Source organism: Ceratotherium simum, chromosome 17 (genome assembly GCF_057802395.1).
Source record: "Ceratotherium simum simum isolate JZ-2026a chromosome 17, ASM5780239v1, whole genome shotgun sequence".
Classification (NCBI taxonomy): domain Eukaryota; kingdom Metazoa; phylum Chordata; class Mammalia; order Perissodactyla; family Rhinocerotidae; genus Ceratotherium; species Ceratotherium simum.
The window spans coordinates 34,245,841-34,266,089 of record NC_141916.1 but is presented as its reverse complement, the minus strand read 5'-3'; the positions used below and the strand labels follow the sequence as shown (position 1 = coordinate 34,266,089).

Here is a 20,249-nt window from a genome sequence, read left to right as displayed (position 1 = left end):
TTCCTAACGTTGGGAACTACATTTTGTAAGAGTGATACCGGTAATGGATTATCTTCAAATAAGTGGAAATTTCCATTCTGAAGAAAAAAAAAAGACTTGTAGAAACATGGAAAGAGTGCCCTCTTGTTGTTTAATGGAGTGCTAATCTTATTTAAAAAAAAGACCCCTTTTATCAAAATTTTGACTCCCTTGAAACTCCAAGCAACTGATCTTGCTTTAAAACGTTCTAACCTTCTAAAATAGAAATGTAACTTTTCCTTATGTTCTTTTTTTTTTTTGGTAAGGAAGATCAGCCCTGAGCTAACATCCATTGCCAGTCTTCCTCTTCTTGCTGAGGATGATTAGCCCTGAGCTAAGATCTGTGTCCATCTTCCTCTATTTTGTATGTGGGACGCAACCACAACATGGCTTCATGAGTGGTGTGTAGGTCCACGCCTGTGGTCCAAACCTGCAGACCCCAGGCTGCCGAATCAGAGCGGGCGAACTTAACCACTACACCACCTGGCTGGCCCCCTCCTTATGTTCTTTATTATGTAATTCAAAAAAAATTTGAAAGTTTAAATTATACTAGAACTCAAATCCTTTCTTGACTCTGAATCTTTTAATTTTCTGAGGCTGTTTACATGCAAATTCAGTAAACTGGTTTTTACTTACTATTAATATATTTTACTTTCAAATATGAAAAACCTTCTGTGGGAGGTTTAACACTGCTTTCTGCTGAGTTGTTGCTTACATGTGGGTAAACAGGTTCCTGAATGCAGAGAGAAGTTTAAATAAAACAGCAACTTAAGTCCTTTAACCTCCAAAATTCTATGTTTCCAATGATCTCATACAATGGTGAATAATTATTTCAAACCTTTAAATATTAACCAGATGTGTAATATGTATTTAAACTGAATCTTTGTATTGTTGTATATTATGTAACTGAAAAAGTACCATAGGGGAGAAATGGTATAAATCAAATTTGTTTTTCACCACAGAAGTAATGTTACTCAGTCTTTGATTAAATATCTACCAACTCTATGTCTAGTTACCATTTAATGAAATAGGATGTATCTGTATTTTATATCATAGGAAACCCTTTTAAAATAAATATTTATAAATCAAATAGGGAAACTGATAGCATTATATGTGATATAATATTATAATTTATTATATAAAGTTCTTCTCTTGCTTTTTCTTATATCTAATTTGTTTTTATGGATACCAATCAAAAAGCGAAGGGCAAAAAAGTGAAAGAGGTGTCACACTTCCTGATTTCAAAATATACTACAAAGTTATAGTAATCAAAACAGCATGGTACTGGCATGAAAACAGACACACAGATCAATGGAACTGAATCGAGAACCCAGAAATAAACTCACACATCTATGGACAGCTAATTTTCAACAAAGGAGTCAAGGGCATACAATGGAGAAAGCAAAGTCTCTTTAATAAATGGTGTTTGGAAAACAAGACAGCCACATGCAAAAGAATGAAAGTAGACCATTAGCTTACACCATACACAAGAATTAACTTAAAATGGATTAAAGACTTGAATGTAAGACCTGAAACCATAAAACTCCTAGAAGAAAACATAGGCAGTACTCTCTTCGACATCAGCCTTAGCAGTATCTTTTTGAGTATCATGTTTCCTAGGGGCAAGGGAAACAAAAGAAACAATAACCAAATGGGACCACATCAAATGGAAAAGCTTCTGCACAGCAAAAGAAACCATCAACAAAATGAAAAGACAACCTAACAATTGAGAGAAGATATTTGCAAATCATATATCCAATAAGGGGTTAATATCCAAAATATATAGAGAACTCATAAAACTCAACAACAACAACAAAAAACCCCATTAAAAAATGGGCAGAGGATCTGACCAGATGTTTTTCCAAAAAAGATATACAGATGGCCAACAGGCACATGAAAAGATGTTCAATATCACTAATTGTTAGGGAAATGCAAATCAAAATTACAATGAGATATCACATCATGCCCACCAGAATGGCTATTATTAAAAAGACAAGAAATTACAAGTGTTGGAGAGGACGTGGAGAAAAGGGAACCTTCATACACTGTTGGTGGGAATGTAAACTGGTGCAGCCACTATGGAAAACAGTACGGAGATTCCTCAAAAAATTAAGAAAAGAACTGCCATATGATCCAGCTATACCACTTCTGAATATTTATCCAAAGAACATGAAAACACTAATCTGAAAATATATATGCATCCCTATGTTCATTGCAGCATTATTCACAATAGCCAAAACTTGGAAACAACCTAAGTGCCCTTCAGTGGATGAACACATCATCAGGGCCTTCACGTTAGAGTGGGCACATATGAAAGGCAGTTAATAAAAAAAGTTCTGTCCAAGGTTAAGCTTATAATGGGTCCACTGGTTGCAACAGAGACTACATGGCCTGCAAAGCCTAAAACATTAACTATTTGGCCCTTTATAGAAAAAGTTTGCTCACCCTGGATCTAAAGGATGCAGGGGTGGTGATCCCCATCATGTCTCCATTTGATTCACTTGTCTGGCTCCTGTAGAAACTGGATGGATCCTGGAAGATGGCTATAGACTGTCTTAAGCTCAACCAAGTACAGTCAGGCATTGCTTAACAATGGGGATATGTTCTGAGAAATGCATCGTTAGGCGATTTCATTGTTGTGACAATATCATAGAATGTATTTACACAAACCTAAATGGTATACTACTACAACACCAGGCTATATGGTACTAATCTTACAGGACCACAGTCGCATATGTGGTCCGTTGTTGAGTGAAATGTTGTTATGCAGCACGTGGCTGTAGTGTCCCTAATCACAGCTACTGATGATGCCAGGTGTGGTATCTTTGTTAGAGTTAATTTACTTTGTTAGAGTGAATTAATACAGCCTTAGGTACATGGTAGGTGGCCACTGGTTTGGTGAAAGCATTCTTTTCCATCCCACGCAGATTATAGGATCACAAAATGTCCAGTGTACATTCACATGGAAAGAAGAAATATATATTAACAAAGCAGTAGCAGTAGTGAAGCAGAGAGTCAAAGAGTTTCTTACAGAACCGGATGTGAGGGGGAGCGATGGTTGTTCCCCAGTATATATTATCCCCTTCCTCTTTTGTAATAGAATCCCCAAGTGTTAGCAGGCCACAAAGCCGCCCAGCTGAAGAGGACATTTCCCACTTTCCTTGAAGCTAGGCATGGCTATGTGGCAAAGTTCTGGCCAATGGGATGTGAATTGAAGTGAAATGTGTGCCTTCTGTATCCTGCACTTAAAAAGAAGAGGTATTACTTTCACTTCCCCCTTTCACTTTTTCTGCCAGTTAGAATGCAGATGTGATGGCAGGACCTGGAGCAGGTATATTAGACTGTGCAAAGGAAGCCATGTGTTAAATATGGGAGAGCAACAAGATGTAAGGAGACTAGTTTGGGTCTCCATGGAGCCCTGGAGTGCCTATGCCTATATTTTTACATGAATTAGAAATCAAGACTTATCTTATTTAAACCATTATTATTTTCAAGCCGTTGTTAAAGGAGTTGAAACTACTGTCCTAACAAATGCAGATGCTTACAAAAGCGATTAAGCAAGGTTAGATAGGTTTTGTGGAGGACGGATAATGAGTTCGTTCTGGAACATGTAAGTTGCCGGTGGGACATCTAGATGCATACCTAACAGGTAGCTATAAAGTCTGTTCTGAGTTCAAGAGATAATTCTGGGCTGGAGAGTTAAAAAATCTTCCATCAAGGATCATCAAGGATGGATATGGTGAATGGGTTTTGGGTGGGCATGTAGAATGTATGAATGTAGATTGGGACAGAAAATTTTATACAGAAAACACCTGTGTGTTCCAGAAGTATTTGCATTAAGGGGATAAAGTCTGTGGTGAGTAGACAAAATCACCCACAGATAATGGCTAAATCTGAGTGAGAAGAGAATAAGGATCGAAACTTGCAGAACAACTGCATTGAAGTAGAGGGTGGAAGAAAGAGACCCTATGATTTGGATAAAGAATAGTCTGAAAAGTCAAAGAATCAGGAGAGAATAATTTTGTTGAGGTTGACGGGGGAGTGAATTTCTATAAAGAGCCAGTGACTGGTAGTCTCAAATGCATGTAGATTTTAGTGAATACATACAATTGGGAGTTACATATAAATCTTATATGTAGTGATTGTAAAGCATATCTATGTCACTACAGATTGTTAACAATAAATCTTTATGCTATTATTATAAACTTGGGGAAAATTTTGCTTATCCAAGAAGTAATCACATAGTGATCAAGGATTCATAGCATTTTACAGGCAAAGAGCATATCATCGTTCATACGGCTTGTAACAGGACTCATACAATCCATATTTTACTCTGGAGCCTGACTATCAAATAGTTCCATAAAAGTCTAGATTTTAGGTATCTCATAAACATAATTTTACTAAAAAAATAACTTCACTAAGGTAAAAGCTATTGTTATTGTCACTTAATCTTTAGGCATTATTATTATCATCTAAAGGCATTATTAATATTTGTTAAATTGTAACTTTCGGAAGAAAAATTAGGCAAATTATTATATGATGCTGGGGTTTAAGATACACATCTTAAGCAAAGATTCTGATAAAGGTATTAAAATAATACAAAAACTTGTATTATGAATAATAGGCAAAACAATGCCTTAACTGCTAGCAAATTCCCCTTTCTCCCCAAAACAGCAGTGGATTTGTGGTTTGTTGCCAGAAACAGATTTAGACACCATAGATTTGAAACATGCTGTGCCTTTATGTCTTTATAACTATGCTTTCAAACTTAGAAAATCATCAAAGAAAAAACTGACTAGTCTTTTATTTATTTGTAATCTAAATTGTAAGCCAGGTATTCCTGAATTGACAATATAACAAATACCAGGCAGAATTGGTCTCCAGTAGGGATAAATGTCTTTCAGATGTTTACATGATTTTTTTTTCTTTGCTAGGTTAAAGTTTGACATAAGGACAGAAAATTCTCTTTTATCATTAGAATCAATTAATATCCAAAATCTAAAAAAAGAGAAATAAATGGAAGGGCTTCCACTAGTCATATGTAATACTTCGCTTTTTCTGGTGAACTTAAAAAAGTGAACAAATTCTCAGGAGAATGCCACTTGGGGTTTGACCATGTTCTTTCTAACTCAGTTTTTCAAACTTCAGAGTTTTCTCATGAAATGTTAATTTTGTGGTGCATCAAAAATTTTGAAAAAGTTTAATTCAAAATCATTTTATCTTAGTTGTAGCAGCTCTTGCATGGCTTTTCACCAAGAGTATGACTTGCTCCATCTGCAAAAGTGGTAGAGTAACTTCCAAGGAAGCAAGATGATAGTTTAATACAGATGCAAAACCTAGCTCACTATTTGATTTTTCAAAACGCTTCATAAAAAGTAGTGTTTAGCAGCCAGAGGTATGACATTTAATTAAGCATTGGGAATTATGTAAATAATTTCGGTGTTAGAATTTACCCAGGATATAAAAAATATTTCAGCATTGATTTTTAATGTTTATAATGAGTTTGATTTCACAGATATAAGCTAATTTTTTTTTTTAGGATATAATGAAGAGTAAAGGAAATAGAGTGGACACGTGCTTTCTATCTACAATCACCACATTTCTGAGTTATTATTTAGAGATCATAGTTAAAGGCAACTGATCACGGAAATTAGTTTTTATTAATTTATTGTAATGATTATATGGATGAAATGATGGCTGTCTTGTTTCTCTTTCTGGCTTGGGCCTTCTTTTGTGTATTAGGCCCTGAGATAATAATAGAAGCAATTCATATTTTCAAACATTAAGGGAGTGATTCTTGCCCAGTAATGATTCAAGCTAAACTGTGCAAACCCAAATGGTGGCGAATGACAATTTACAAAAGAGTGAGCAGTCAGGGATCATGTATCTCCTGTATAATGGAGATTTCGTAAATGGGTTACATGGTGCACAGAATTCAAAGGAGACCTGATTGGAGGCGGGGCCAGGAAGGTGCTTATTTAAAAATTTCACAGTTTACTCTTTACATCCTTTATATACAACATTACAAATCAATATTTGAAATAGTTTTCTATTGGTTTAATGTGAAAGCTGAGTATTACATGAAATCTGAAAGAACTGCTCTCGGGGACAGTAGCTCATTTTCAATCTCACTCTGGCATGAACATGGACAAAGGGAAGCAGGTAGATAAGGCTCTTTTCCATTTTAAGAAAATGACAATTCATTTTCTAACATTTAATATGAGGCTAGAGATACAGAATTCTTCTACCAGTTAAAACACTTGGGACTGAAAGTAACAGAAAACCTAATTCTAACTGGATTAAATAATAAGTAGGAATTGTTTACATAAATGAAAAGTCCCATGGTAGTGAAGGAAGCTTTAGAACCGATTTGATCAAAGCTTCAGCTCCATTTCTCTGAATTACACCAGTGTTGTTCTACAGTCTGTATCTGCTTTGTCCTCAGACTGGTCTCTTTCATGGTCACAAGATGGTTGTTAACAGCAAGAGGAGTTACATGCTTCTTCACTTATACCCTTGGGAGAAAAGAAAGTTCCCTTCAACAACCACTGAACAATTTTCCTGAGCTTTGTGCTTGTTGGATAATCCCTGAAACAATTCACATGGTTAGGGTAATACCATGGATTGATTTAGGACTGGGTTTTTTTTTGTCTCTGTAGCAAGGGAGTTGGGAGTAACTTCTGGCTTACACCAATTAGGACTAACCTTGGAAAAGTTAGGGTCACTCTCACCCAATATTCCTGAATGCTACACAACGTGGGGAAGAAGGAAATGCATATTCGGGTCACAACTACCAGGTTTACCCTAGTATACCATTTTGCTGTCCAACCACTGTAATTAACATATATATTCTTTCTGTCTCTTCAAAGTGTGTTAGCTCCACCTGGAGTTCCTTATGGTCTAGCAACGAATCACAAGCTATTTACTCCCAACAAATGCAAAATTCAATGGGAGAGAAAGGACAAAGTAATTGCAATAAAAACTCCCAATTAAAAAGAGAATATTTGGAAGCATTATACAGTGGTCACTGAGCCTTGTCATATTCTGTACACAGGAATAATGAGGACTCCTGACTGGCAGTGTTCTTTGGGGAGTTACTGTTTTGCTCTCTTTATCCTTCATGGCCCCATCTGAGATGGTCATTGGAGAATACGCTCTTTTCAGGAGGTTAGATCATGTTGGCAGCTCATTTCCTATTAGGTTGCACATAGAAGTCTGAGGACTGTCCTAAGATTAAAGAGTCACAGGCTATTATCAGTCAGGCTTGAGGTTTATTTAGCAATATATTTTCCCTTAAATATTAGGTTTTTGAACTATTTGCTTCTTGTCACTTCTGTAGGCAAGTAATCATGGCCAGAGACCACGTCTAGTCCAAGTTTTTATATGTTGGAATTTCTGTTTCCTAGTAGACCTTCATGTTCTGCCATTCTGAATCTAGTTTAAAGGTCCGTTCTGAGATCTCAGTTTAATGGCATCTGCATTGGGGATATTCCAAAAATGAACTTGCAGGGGGGGAGGAAAAGGCACCAATAATTTATTTCTTATCTCCATAATAAGCATGATGTTTTCAGTCATCTCCATAATAAGCATGTCCCTTTAGTTAAGCAGAAATTAAACTGTTCCACCTCTGGCATGCTTAAGATTACTAGGATGTTAGACACTTAGGGTTGAGGTCTAAATGGTGTTGTTCCTAAGAGTGTAGACTACAGAGCTTGTTAGCTTCTTATAACCTTGGTTATGCAAGGTAGGGACGGTCTCTGAAATATTTCATTCAATCTACATATCATGAACATCCTGGTTCATCAGCGAGAGTCAATTTATAACATCTGTTATGTTAATCAACAAGTCCCTAATTTCACCTATGAAAACCCATTTATACATTCATTTTATTGATTAGCGAAGGTGTTAATGGAAGATAATGATCACTGAAGTACATATTGTGGCTACATTTGGAATGCAGCCTTTCTGATTAAATACCACGGAATATTTCTAAAGTGTGAATTCTAGGTTATGGTAACTGATGACCATAAAAGGATAAAGTAAATTAAGTAATATTTATATCACATTATGTGCACTAAGGTATTTTGAGGTAAGGTATAACAATAACAAATTCAAACTGATTTAAACAATATTCAATACCTGTGAGGACTAGCAGCAGAAAGATCAAACTCTGTTGATTTGATTTGAAGGTTCACATAACTGAACAATCCAGTATAGAAAAAGGAAGGGGCCAGAAAGGTGCTTATTCAAAACTTTCACAGTTTGTTCTTTAAACCCTTTTGCCTATATACAATGTTATAAATCTTTTGTTTATTTCATCAGGGTTCCAGCTCCATGTCTCTTTCATTTTCTTGGTCACAAGATGACTGCCTTCAGCAAGGACCACATGCTTTCATATTCACATCAAGAGGGTGAAAGGGAGGCACACCACACAATTTTGGAGCAAAAGTCCTGTGATTGGTGCTCAGTTCCAAAGCACTTCTTGTGGCCAGGGGAACACCACAGGTTAGGATTAGATTATCCTGATTGGATTAACTTTGGGATAAGGGTAAAGTTAATTCCACATAAACTTCTTAGGTGTGTGCTGCACCATATGGGAAGAGTGGAACAAACGTTTTGAAGGCAAGTGTCTACTATAGTCATTTTCGAAGGATATAAATATATAACAACTGTATTATTTTCTTTGTTGGAGTAAAAAAAAAACTAATTCTAAATATATGTAATAAAGACTCTGACTACATTTTTGAGGTTTGACTGTTGACAACTTTCAAGCCCTCACCCATTCCCTCTTGCCCTACATCTGGGCAGGTTGATAAAAAAGCCTGGCTCCTCCCTTCTTTGGTGTCAAGGGTGGTGGGAAATTCAAGCCACACAAGCCCTGGCCCCTGCATGGGAAGCTTCGCCCTATCTCCATGCCCTAGCCACCATAAAACCCCCAAAGGCCAGTCTCACGCCTTGCCTCCCCCCTGCCACCCCAGCCATTTTGGACTCGTTTGGGAAGGCTGCCCTGCTCTTCCTAGAAAGTCTCATTATGCGAGTAATAAGCCTTCTTATACTCTCTTGGTGCATGTGTGGCATCATAGGTCTTGAAATTTGAACCAAATTTTAAATGGGTCTCCCTCTCATTTCTGTGTGTGATTGCAACAGCATATAAATGACAATAGTAGTAAGCTGTAGTGTTTCATTATTCTTATCAGCAAGTGCACCATCTTCCTGCTGAATCCCCTACCTCTTTGAATAGCACCAGAAACCTGGGATACATCTTCAATTCTTTCCTATTTTTTTGCTGCCCACATGCCTTTCAAACCTGCTTTGCCAACTTCACGGCTCCAGCCTCAACTCAGGCCTTGATAATTCCTCATTCTAGTTATTTCATCATCTTCTAACTGGTTTCTCTGCTTTTCCAGTCTTGGTCACCTCTTCCCTATCTAATAATGCATCCTTTACACTGCTGCTGAAGTAATTCTCCCCTAACCTTGCTTAAATAATCCATTAGTTTTCCATTACCTTCAGGATAGATTTCAAACTCCTTAGCAGTTTACAACTCTCCATCCATCGTGCCCCATCTACATTTCCCATTTCTCCTGCCACATTCCCACACACCTCCTCCTTTGCTTCCATTATACCTACCTATACACTGTACTTACCTCCACAGTTCACAGGTGAGGAAAGACATACACAGATCATGTTCTTCTGTCTGGAGCACACTTTTGTCTCTTTTTAGCTTGGCCAATTCCTACTGATTCTTCAAGACTCTTCTTGAACTTTACATTTTCTGAGAAGTACTTCTTGTTTAATGCAGGTTGAGTGAGGTGCTTCTCCTCCACATTTTAACAACAAACTTGATTTTAGTGCTTATTATCACTCTATTTGATTTGACTGTCTTATCTTTCTTCAAACTTGATCCTCTTGAGGGCAGGAACCATGTTTCTCATCTCAGAAGGTCACAATCCATTAGGGTGATGGCCGGCAGATATATACATAACAAAGGTAGATAATAATACAAGATGGCTTATGGAAAGTACGCTGAAAAGTAATAGAGCCATAAGCTCTAGAGGAGATAAGAAGAGGCACTATGGAAAAATTAAGGACCTTCATACATTGCTAGTAAAATGTGCAGCCACTTTGGAAAACAGTCTGGCAGTTCCTCAAAAGGTTGAACATAGAGTTACCATATGACCCAACAATTCCACTCCTAGGTATGTACCCAAGAGAAATTAAAACACATGCTGACACAAAAACGTGTATATGAATGGTCATAGAAGCATTATTCATAACAGCCAAAATCTGGAAACAATCTAAATGTTCACCAACTGATGAATGTATAAATGAACTTTGAAAACATGACGTGAAGTGAAAGAAGCCAATCACAAAGGACTACATATTGCATGATTCCATTCATATGAAATGTCCAGAATAGGCAAATCCATAGAGATATAAAGTGGATTAGTGCTTTTCTAGGACTAGGGGGCAGGGAATGGGAAGAATGGGGAGAGACTGACAAGGGGCATGAGGTTTCTTTTTGGGGTGATGACAATGTTCTCAAGTTGATTGTGGTGATGGTTGCACATCTCTGTGAATATACTAAAAAACCATTGAATTTTATACTCAATAAAGCAGAAAAATCACAGATTACTTTGTGAAGGGAAGAAACACTTCATGGTGGTGGCGAGATTTGGATTCACTGATAAACAAACGATGTGAAAAGCAGAGGCAGTGTGTTGCAGTGAATAAGCAAATCCTTTTGTTGTGCAGACCTGGCTTTGAATCCTGCGCTGCCTCTTGGTCAAGTTACCTCCCCTAAGTCTGTATCCTCATCTAAAAAGTGAATATATTAATATACTTAATTTGGAGGGTGAGTGTGGTGACAAATTAGGTAATGGATTTAAAATATTTAGCCTAATGCCAGGCACATGGCAAGTGCTCAATAAATATTAGTTTCTATTATTATTATAAACTGTTTAATAATCAATAATCGATTAGGTGGGACAGGGGGAACATGTAGATATATGAATAGAAACTCATCTGAAGTTTCCAGCAAAAAGAGATATGAGACACAAAATGATATAAAGGTAATTGTACTCAGTTAAAGAAACATTTATTGAATACCTTTTTTCTGATCAGTAGACACCATGCCAGATTGCCGAGTATTGGGAAGTAGATTGCCAGATATACAAATAAGTGGTCCTTGACTTGGTGGTCTAGGAGATAGGTAAACAAATACGTGTAAGAAAGCATCACATTCCCTACAACAGAAATCTGTTTGCTGTGCACACAAAGATGGTGGATGGGAAAAAAAGGTGTAGAAGAGGTGACATTTGTGCTCAATATCGAAACTGCTCACTAACCACTGGAGCCTACACTTATTGGAGAATTGCTTGTTCAGATTCCTGGCTGACATTTTCCACCTCAAGTACAGAGCAGAGATCATTATAGGCTTTAGCCAATTTTGTCGAACGGAAAGATGAGAAAAATAATGTCGCCCAAAATGTTAAAAGAATGTCTGTGATACAATGAAGGCGAATATTCCAGAGACTTATGCTCCAAGTTCCCAGGTTACTTGACTGTCTTTCTCATTAGACTGCAAACTCCTTGAAAGCAAAAATCTTGAATGTATCTTGTCCACTCTTGGATTGTCACAACTTGGCCCAGTAGCACAAGTAGACACTCAATAAAAAATTGTTACATAAATGTTCTCCAAATCTGTCCCACGTCAAAAATTGAAGAATCTTTAGCAAGTGGCCTGATAGTTGACTGTTTCCCTTTTACACCTATTGACAGTTTGAAATACACACAAAAAATCTATATAACCATGTTTCCTTTCAAATAAAACTGTCAGTTATGTCATTCTCTTTTCTTTTTCTTCAGGAGAAACTATTTGACTGAAGGCTTCGAAAAAAGGGGATGGCCTGGCAGCTGAAAATAAACTGTCACTCAAACAGATGGCATGTATAAACTGCTGTGATCTGGAGTTGACAAGAACAAAAGTAATTCTAGAGCAGAGTTCTTTGACTGAAGTCAAATAGTAGTGGTCTGGAGAGGCTCCGGGCTTAGGTGCATCCGGGTGCTTGAGAGTTCAGATATGACAAGTTAGGAGATGGAGCAGTTGTCAATTGTTTCTTGAGCACTTACTACATGTCAGGCACTTAGCTCAGTTCCAGTATTTATTGAACTCTGCTTCCAAGTGGTGAAGAGATTACGCGGGGCTCTTCTCAAGAACAATCCTTATAGAGTCCCAGCTGGGAGTGTCATTTTGGGGATGGTTTTATTTGCATGGATTAGGCATTGAAACGGGGCCTGTCATTCAAAAGGAATGAAGAGCTGCAACTAACAGGCGGTGGCACCTGAGTCATCAGAGAGCAGCCCTCCGTGGACCACCCAAGCCGCAGTGGCCGGCGCCGAGGATGGGGCCCTCAGCCTGGGACCACGTGACGCGCATGTTCGCGTTGAGTGACAGGCGCATCGCGGGGCGGGCCTTGGCGGAAATCAACTTCCGGGGGTAGAGGTGCTCGAAGCCGGGTGGTGCGTGGGCTACCCCAAGTTGTGTGGCTGTGGCCGCGGTCCCCTCCACAGGCCTGGGGTCTTGCCCTGGGTGTGCGCGTGTGGGTCTGTGCTGGGGGTGGCTCACCTGGCGGCGTCGGGGAGCGGCACGGCGGCGGCGGCGGTGGCAGCGGGAGCGGGGAGCAGGTAAATGAATGCTGGCCTTCCGGGCCTGGGTCTGGGGGCCGAGGCCGCGCGAGGCGGGCGGCGCTCCCGGAGGCGGCCTGGGCGCGGGCCGGGAACGCCACACCCGGGCGGGGAGCGCGGCCGGGCTTCCGCCGCCCGCCTGCTCCGGCCTCGCCCCCGGAGGTCGCCGGGCCCCGGAGTCGGGGGGCGTGACCCGCCTCGGGCTGGAACGGAGCCTCGCTCCTCGGCAGGGAATGCCGACCCGTGCTTGCTCTCACCGGCAGGTTTCGGCCCCTGCACGTTCTAGAAGCGAAAGTCTGCGCACAAGTACACGTGATTATTGTGTCACCAAAGCTCCCACTGAACGGAGACTTTGATTCTTGCCCAGTTTTCACCGATCGCGCTGGATTATGTTTCCCCTTCTACTTTGCCAAGTACAGCAGGGTTAAAGCTCTACAACGTCGTCAGTAACATTACTTTATAGTTACTTTGGGCCACATGTTGCAATAAATGCATTTCGGGGTTAAGGCAAGAGCCAGTAATTTTCCAAGTGGCGAGGCATCCCTCATCCCCGTGAGTGCGCCCCCTTTCCCCACAATAAAGATGTTTCGTGCATCTGCTCGTGATGTGTTCTGCAGAGGAACGCTTTGGACGTGAAACCTATTTTTGGCTTCACTTTGAGGAGTGGCAACTCTATGAAAAGCAGAGCTGAGTGGGTTTTTGGTAGGATGATGTGCTGCTGGTACTCTCACTTGCTTCCCTGATGAGAGTTGGGGCAGAGCCTGATTTCCTGGAGGGTAAATTCCTGGCCACAGCTGTGGGTGACTCAGCCGCCCCGTAACCGACTCTTTTCCTTTCCTCCCCCCTCTGAACCATGCAGATGCTGATGCCACCTTCCTCTCCAAATATTTATCCGGGCTGCAGTTGGATGATGGCTTTTGGAAGTAGTTTGCATGTTGCGTGGTGGAGTGATTGGCTTGGGCTAACATTTCACCCCACAATTTGAGGCAGAATACCCAGAATATTAAGTTGGGTAGGGTGAAGGGACTGACAGTAAATTCGCTTCGTTTTCTGCCATCGGAGAGCTATACACTTCTAATCATCCTCTTTGCCCTCTGCTACAGTTTCTGTTGCATTGAGGGGATTGGCTGTACTGTGTCTGTTAGGTAAATGGAGCACGGGGGATGCCAGGGAGAGTGCACCTGTGTGGTGCTGGCTAGCCAGTAAATTGTGTGATAGAGAATTGCTCTGGTTACAAAGTTTGATATCCTCCAGGCTGGCTAGGAGGTTGTTCTGTGGGCTGGGAAATCTTATTATGAACTGGTTTCCTGGCAACAGTATAAGCCAAATGGAATAAACATAAAAAAATACAAAGTAATGAAAGTAACAACTTACCTCTTAACTTTTATTAAATGGAAAAGTGTATCTTCTTATTGGAGTGATGGGCCCCAAACTTCTGAGAGCTTTTTGTTTGTTTATTTTAAACATCTTAATACTTAATACCAGACAAAAAAGAAACTACAAATGTCCTCACAGAGAGTGGCAGTAAAAAAAAGAAGAAAGGTGGTCACTAGTTAGCTGGTCTGAAACTTAAATGGACAAATAGGAACTTGCCTATAAGAGGCATTTTATGTTAACACCTAGCTGTAGCTGTTAAGATTTGTAAAGTATATATAATTTTTATGAATGAAGAAAGCTATTTGAAGGTTTATTTTCTTTCTCTGGATAGCAGAAGTTGGGATGGAAATGCATTGGGGGTGGATGAAACTGTTTCCATTAGTGAATTGGAAGGGGAGGGTTTAGGTAAGTTGTTTCCAAATTCTAGTTCATAATCACAGTGCTACTTTATTAACCTGTTCCTTGTGACTTTTGGTCTTTCTTGAAAGCTCATCAATTTTCTTATTTTGTGTCCAAACAATGAGACTTCAATAAAAAAGGCAACTGTGTTGAGATGAGCTCTTTGTATCAATGTCTGTCTGTTTCCTATTTACTAATGATAAATCAGTTTTTTTGAGTCACAATATTTCTAAGGATTTTTGGTTTCTCCACTGTCTCTCCCCTACCCCTATACCCAGCAAGCTGGGTTTAGCTCATTTAAATTTTTTTTTTTTTTTTTTTTGGTGAAGAAGATTGGCCCTGAGCTAACACCTGTGCCAATCTTCCCCTGTTTTGTATGTGGGACTCCACCACAGCATAGCTTGATGGGTGGTATGTAGGTCTGCACCTGGGATCCAGACCCCCAAACCCTGGGCCGCTGAAGCAGAGCGCACTAACTTAACCACTACACCACCAGGCTGGCCCCTGTTTCATTTAATTTGATGCATATTTTTCAAAAGGATATGTCCTATGTCTTTTAAAATTTAGCTTTACTGAGACATCGTTTACAAGTAAAAAAACCTGTTTTAGTGTCTCGTTCTATAAACTGATAAATGCATGTAGTCGTGTAACCACCACCACAATCCAGACAAAGAACATTTCTGTCATTCCAAAAAGCTCTCTCAGGCCCCTTTTTAAGTTAGTTCCCTCCTCTCACCCCTAGGTCCTGGCAACCACTCATCTGTTCTCTGTCCCTATAGGAATGCAGAATTTGTTTCTGGTTTCTTTCATCTAATGCTTTTGTGATTCATCCATATGATGCATGTATCAATGCTTTGTTGTTTTTTTTTATTGCTGAGTACTATTTCATTGTATGAATATATCACAAGTTGTTTATTCACCAGTTGATGGACATTGAGGTTCTTTCCAGTTTTTGGCATTTAGGAATGAAGCTGCTGTAAACGTTCATGTACAGTTCTTTGTACATTCATGGTCTTTGTGTAGACATATGTTTTCATTTCTTGTGGTTAAATATTTAGGAGTGGAATTCTTGGATCATGTGGCAAATGTTTGTTTAACTTTATAAGAAATTACCAAACTATTTTCCGAGATAGCTGTTTCATTTTGCATCCCTATCAGTGATGTTTGATGGTTCCGATTGCTCTGCATCCTGGTCAGCATTTGTCATTTTATTTTTTTTTAATTTTTAAATTTTTATTTTTTGTGAGGAAGTTTAGCCGTGAGCTAACATCTGTTGCCAATCCTCCTCTTTTTGCTGAGGAAGATTGGCTCTGGGCTAACATCTGTGCCCATTTTCCTCTACTTTATATGTGGGACGCCTGCCACAGCATGGCTTGATAGTGGTGCCTAGGTCCGCACCTGGGATCTGAACTCCGGCAAACCCTGGGCTGCCAAAGCAGAGCGTGCGAACTTAACCACTATGGCACCTGGCTGGCCCCTGTCATTTTATTTTTAATTTAGCTATTCTATTAGGTATTTAGTGCTATCTCACTGATGTTTTAATTTGAATTTTCGTATTGAATAATATGTTGAATATCTTTTCATGTGCTGTTATTTGCTGTCATTTGCTATCTGTATATTTTCTTTGGTGAAGTGTCTGTTCAAATCTTTTGTCTATTTTTTATTGGATTATTATCTCATTGAGTTGTAAGAGTTTTATATAGTCTGGATACAAATCTTTTATCTCATGTGTGTTCACAAATATTTCCTTTCAGTCTGTGGTTTGTCTTTTCATTTTCTTAATACTGTCTTTAAAAGAGCAAGTTTTAAATATTGAAGAAGTCCAGTATATCATTTTTTTTTCTTTTATGGTTAGTGCTTTTGTGTTCTATCTAGGAAATTTTGCCTAACTCAAAGATGCAAAGATTTTTTTACTATGTTTTCTTCTAGAACTTTTATAGTTTTATAGTATACCTTCAGGTCTATGATTTATATTGATCAATTTTTGATTAATTTTTGTATTGGGTGCAAGATATGGGTGAAGGTTCTCTCTCTCTCTCTTTTTGTCCAGTTTGTCCAGCACCATTTATTGAAAAGGCTATCCTTACTTTCCTTTCTTCAGTAAATTTTCTTGGCACTTTTATTAAAAATCAGTTAACTATGTATGTGTGGATCCATTTCTGGACTCTGAATTCTGTCCCGTCATTCTATGTATCTCTTCTTTGGCCAAAACCACCCTGTCTTCATTACTGTAATTTCATAGTATGTCTTGAAATTAGGAAGTCTGAATCTTCCAACTTTATTGTTCTTTTTTGAAATTGTTTTGGGTATCCTAGCTCCTTTTCCTCCCATGTAAATTTTTAGAATCAGCTTATCTATTTGTATAAAAAAGCATTGTGGGATTTTGATTGAGGATACATTGAAGCTATAGATAAACTTTGGGAGAAATGACATCTTAATATTGTTTTCTAATCCATTAATAAAATATCTTTCTCTCTTAGGTCTTTTATTTTTCTTATTAATGTTTTGAAGCTTTCAGCATAAAAATCTTATGCATATTTTGTTATATTTGTATCTAAGCTTTCATGTTATTTGGTGCTGTTGTAAATGGGAATTTTATTTTGTATTGACCTTGAATCCTCAATCTTGTTAAATTCACTTAGTAGTAGTAACTTTTGTAGACTCATTAGGATTTTCTATGGAGACAATCTTGTTGTCTGTCAAGAGAGACAGTTTTATTTCCTGTTTTCTTATCTGTTTGCCTTTTATTTAGTTTTCTTGTCTCATTGCACTGGCTAGGACCTCTGGTATGCTGTTGAATAGGACAAGTAAGAGCAGACATCCTTGCCTTATTTCTCATCTTAGTTGGGAATGCATGTAGTCTTTTACCATTAAGAAGTTAGTTGTAGGTTTTTTTGTAAATACAGTTTTCATCAGATTGAGGATTTTTTTTTAGCTTTTAGTTTGCTGAGAATTTTTTAAAAATCATGAATGAATATTGTATTGCTTTTATGATTGTGGAAATTATAGTTGATTTAATAGAAAATTAAAAAATAAAGAAAAAAGTTAACCCGTTTCCATTAATATGAGATAACTCCTGCTAATATTTTGCTGGCTTTTCTTTCAGTCTTTTTCTTTTGCAAACATTTTTAAAACAAAATTGTAAATATTGTTTTATGTTTTTTCCTTTTCACTCAGCATTACATTGTGAGTGCTTAGTACATCATGAACGTTTTGAGAACTTGATTTATAAGTTCTTGATTTGTAGTTAAGATAGTTGTTTTCCCCATTAGAATTAATGTTAAATTTTTGTGCATAACTCTGATAAGATTCTTTTAATTGATGTTGAAAAATGTGGTTATCACTCTAAGTCTATGAAATTTTTTCGGATTCTTAATATACATTGCCCCTTTGTTTCAGTTGATATTCTTAGAATTTGTCCTCTGGGCTACTTATTGTAGTAAATTTTGGAGCGAAACGTGGTAGGTGGTAGTCGGTATCGTTGACTTTTTGGACATCATTTTAAGGTAGAATTCTAGAATTTCAGAAACTCAGTTCCTTAGATTTTATCTAGTTCAAACCATTTATTTTACAGGTTTAGAGTCTGGAATAATTAAATGACTTTTCTATTCACATTATTATTTTGCTGCAAATGATCTGCATGGAATTCCTGATGTATTTTGTGTAAAGTAAAATACTACCAATGTTCTTTTGATAAGAATTATAGAAATCTTTGTGCCTAGCATCATGCAAACACCCTTTATGTATGTTGTTTTATTGAATTTCAATTAGTACCTTTTGAGGTAGCTAGTATTTTTCCCATTTAATAAACAAGGAAACTGAGTCTCAGACAAGTGAGCAAACTTATCCAAGGTTGCATTAATAGTAAGTAGTAGAGCTGGGGTTTAATCACAAGTCTTCCTGAATCTGCTTTTATTCATAGGCTACACTGCCAATGTCGAGTTCTTGTAAACATTTTGTATATAGATCTTCTTCAACTTACGATGGGGTTACATCCTGATAAACCTATCATTAAGTTGAAAATACATTTAATACCCCTAACCTGCTGAACATGATAGCTTAGCCTAGCCTACCTTAAACGTGCTCAGGACACTTACGTTAGCCTGCAGTTGGGCAAAATTATCTAACACAAAGCCCATTTTGTAATAAACTGTTGAATATCTCATGCAATTTATTGAATACTGCACTGAAAGTGGAAAGCAGAATGGTTGTATGGGTACAGAATTGTTGTAAGCCTGTCGGTTGTTTACTCTCGTGATCATGTGGTTGGCTGGGAGCTGCGGCTTGCTGCCCCTGCCCGGCAGCACGAGACGGTATCGTATTGCATACCGCTAGCTGAGGAAGAGATCAGAATTCAAAATTTAAAGTACAGCTTCTACTGAATGCGTATTGCTTTTGCACCATCATAAAGTCAAAAAATTGTAAGTTGAGGGCCGGCCCCGTGGCTTAGCGGTTAAGTGCGCGTGCTCTGCTACTGGTGGCCCTGGTTCGGATCCCAGGCATGCACCAATGCACCGCTTCTCCGACCATGCTGAGGCCCCGTCCCACATACAGCAACTAGAAGGATGTGCAGCTATGACATACAACTATCTACTGGGGCTTTGGGGGAAAAAAAAGGAGGAGGATTGGTGATAGATGTTCTTCTTCTGGTATTCCTCAGCAAAAAAAAGAGGAGGATTGGCATGGATGTTAGCTCAGGGCTGATCTTCCTCACAAAAAAAAAAAAAAATTGTAAGTTGAACCATCATAAGTCAGGGACCATCTGTATATTGTGCTTATTCTGAATCTATTAATTTTAATGCTTAGAATAAACTCATTAAGTAAATTAATAAATCAACATGAGACAGTATCAGTTACTTCTAAAATGTTTATCCAAATTTATGTCCTTTTATGTTTTCTCATTTTAAATTAGTTTAGACATTTCTGACCTGTACCCTCTTTCCGCCCCTGTTAAATCCCAATAAGTGGTACAAAGACTATTGTTAGCTATATGCCATATAATCCTACTTAAAGAGTTAGGGATACATTTACTAGCAGAGGATACAACAATTTTTTTTATTTTGAAATGAGAAGAATTTTTTTTTTATTACAGGTTTAATAGATGAAGATCAGCCAAGAATGTTAGCTGCTTTAAAATGCAGCATGTTATAATTCTAGTGAAACTATTTTCCTTAGAAGGGTGTGTTTGCATTGTGGTATTTACATAACGCAGTCCAATACATGTAGTCATATAGACTAACTATATGAATGAAATAACCACTATTTTGTAAAGTGTGAAATGACTTTTTCCTGGTATTCAGAGACGATTGACTTTCTTCTCCCTTTGCCAGCCTTGCTAACATAGAGCATGTGCATCTCCTACCAAAAGTAGGCCTACATAATGGAGAGGCCAGCCAAATTGCCTTTTATGTTGTGTCCAACCTTGTGGTAAAAGATGGTCTACACGATCATTTCAAGATGCTTTACTTTTATATTATGAGAATTCAGAACTTCTGCAACTGTAGTAAAGACAGCGCTGCAGTATTATTCAAGATCCATTAATCTATGAATATGCTTCACTGATGGGAGCGTAATGAATATTAGTAAAAATTACGTGCTTAGACATCAGTAAAAGATAGTGATTAAAGGTGAGATCAAGTATCATTATTTTAATTATGAATTTAATAAAGACAACTTAAAATGAGGTTATACCTTTTATTCCCAGTTTGCCCAAAGTGGGCTTGAAAAATTGAAAATAAGCCTACAAAAGCTGAATGGCATTAAATGGA

General features: G+C 38.2%; 2 protein-coding genes across 5 annotated transcripts in view; one reads left to right on the top strand and one right to left on the bottom strand.

The window, feature by feature from the left end:
• Nucleotides 1-1,063: 1,063 nt before the first annotated feature.
• Nucleotides 1,064-20,249, bottom strand: part of LOC147914773 (uncharacterized) — a 59,596-nt gene continuing 40,410 nt past the window's right edge. Inside the window, exons 2-3 of the mRNA XM_087441913.1 lie at nucleotides 9,666-12,927; nucleotides 1,064-1,634 (exon numbers count right to left, since the gene is read on the bottom strand). Coding sequence (XP_087298039.1) covers nucleotides 12,371-12,927 — 557 coding nt within the window. The 3' untranslated portion in view covers nucleotides 1,064-1,634; nucleotides 9,666-12,370. The remainder of the gene's footprint in view (nucleotides 1,635-9,665; nucleotides 12,928-20,249) is intronic.
• The window catches only part of CCDC91 (coiled-coil domain containing 91), a 361,285-nt gene continuing 353,594 nt past the window's right edge, over nucleotides 12,559-20,249 (top strand). For 3 of the 4 annotated variants that reach the window (XM_087442627.1, XM_087442629.1, XM_087442625.1), the window contains exon 1: nucleotides 12,559-12,705. The gene's annotated coding sequence lies outside the window, so the exon portion shown is untranslated. The remainder of the gene's footprint in view (nucleotides 12,706-20,249) is intronic. The other variant, XM_087442630.1, reaches the window with a different exon arrangement.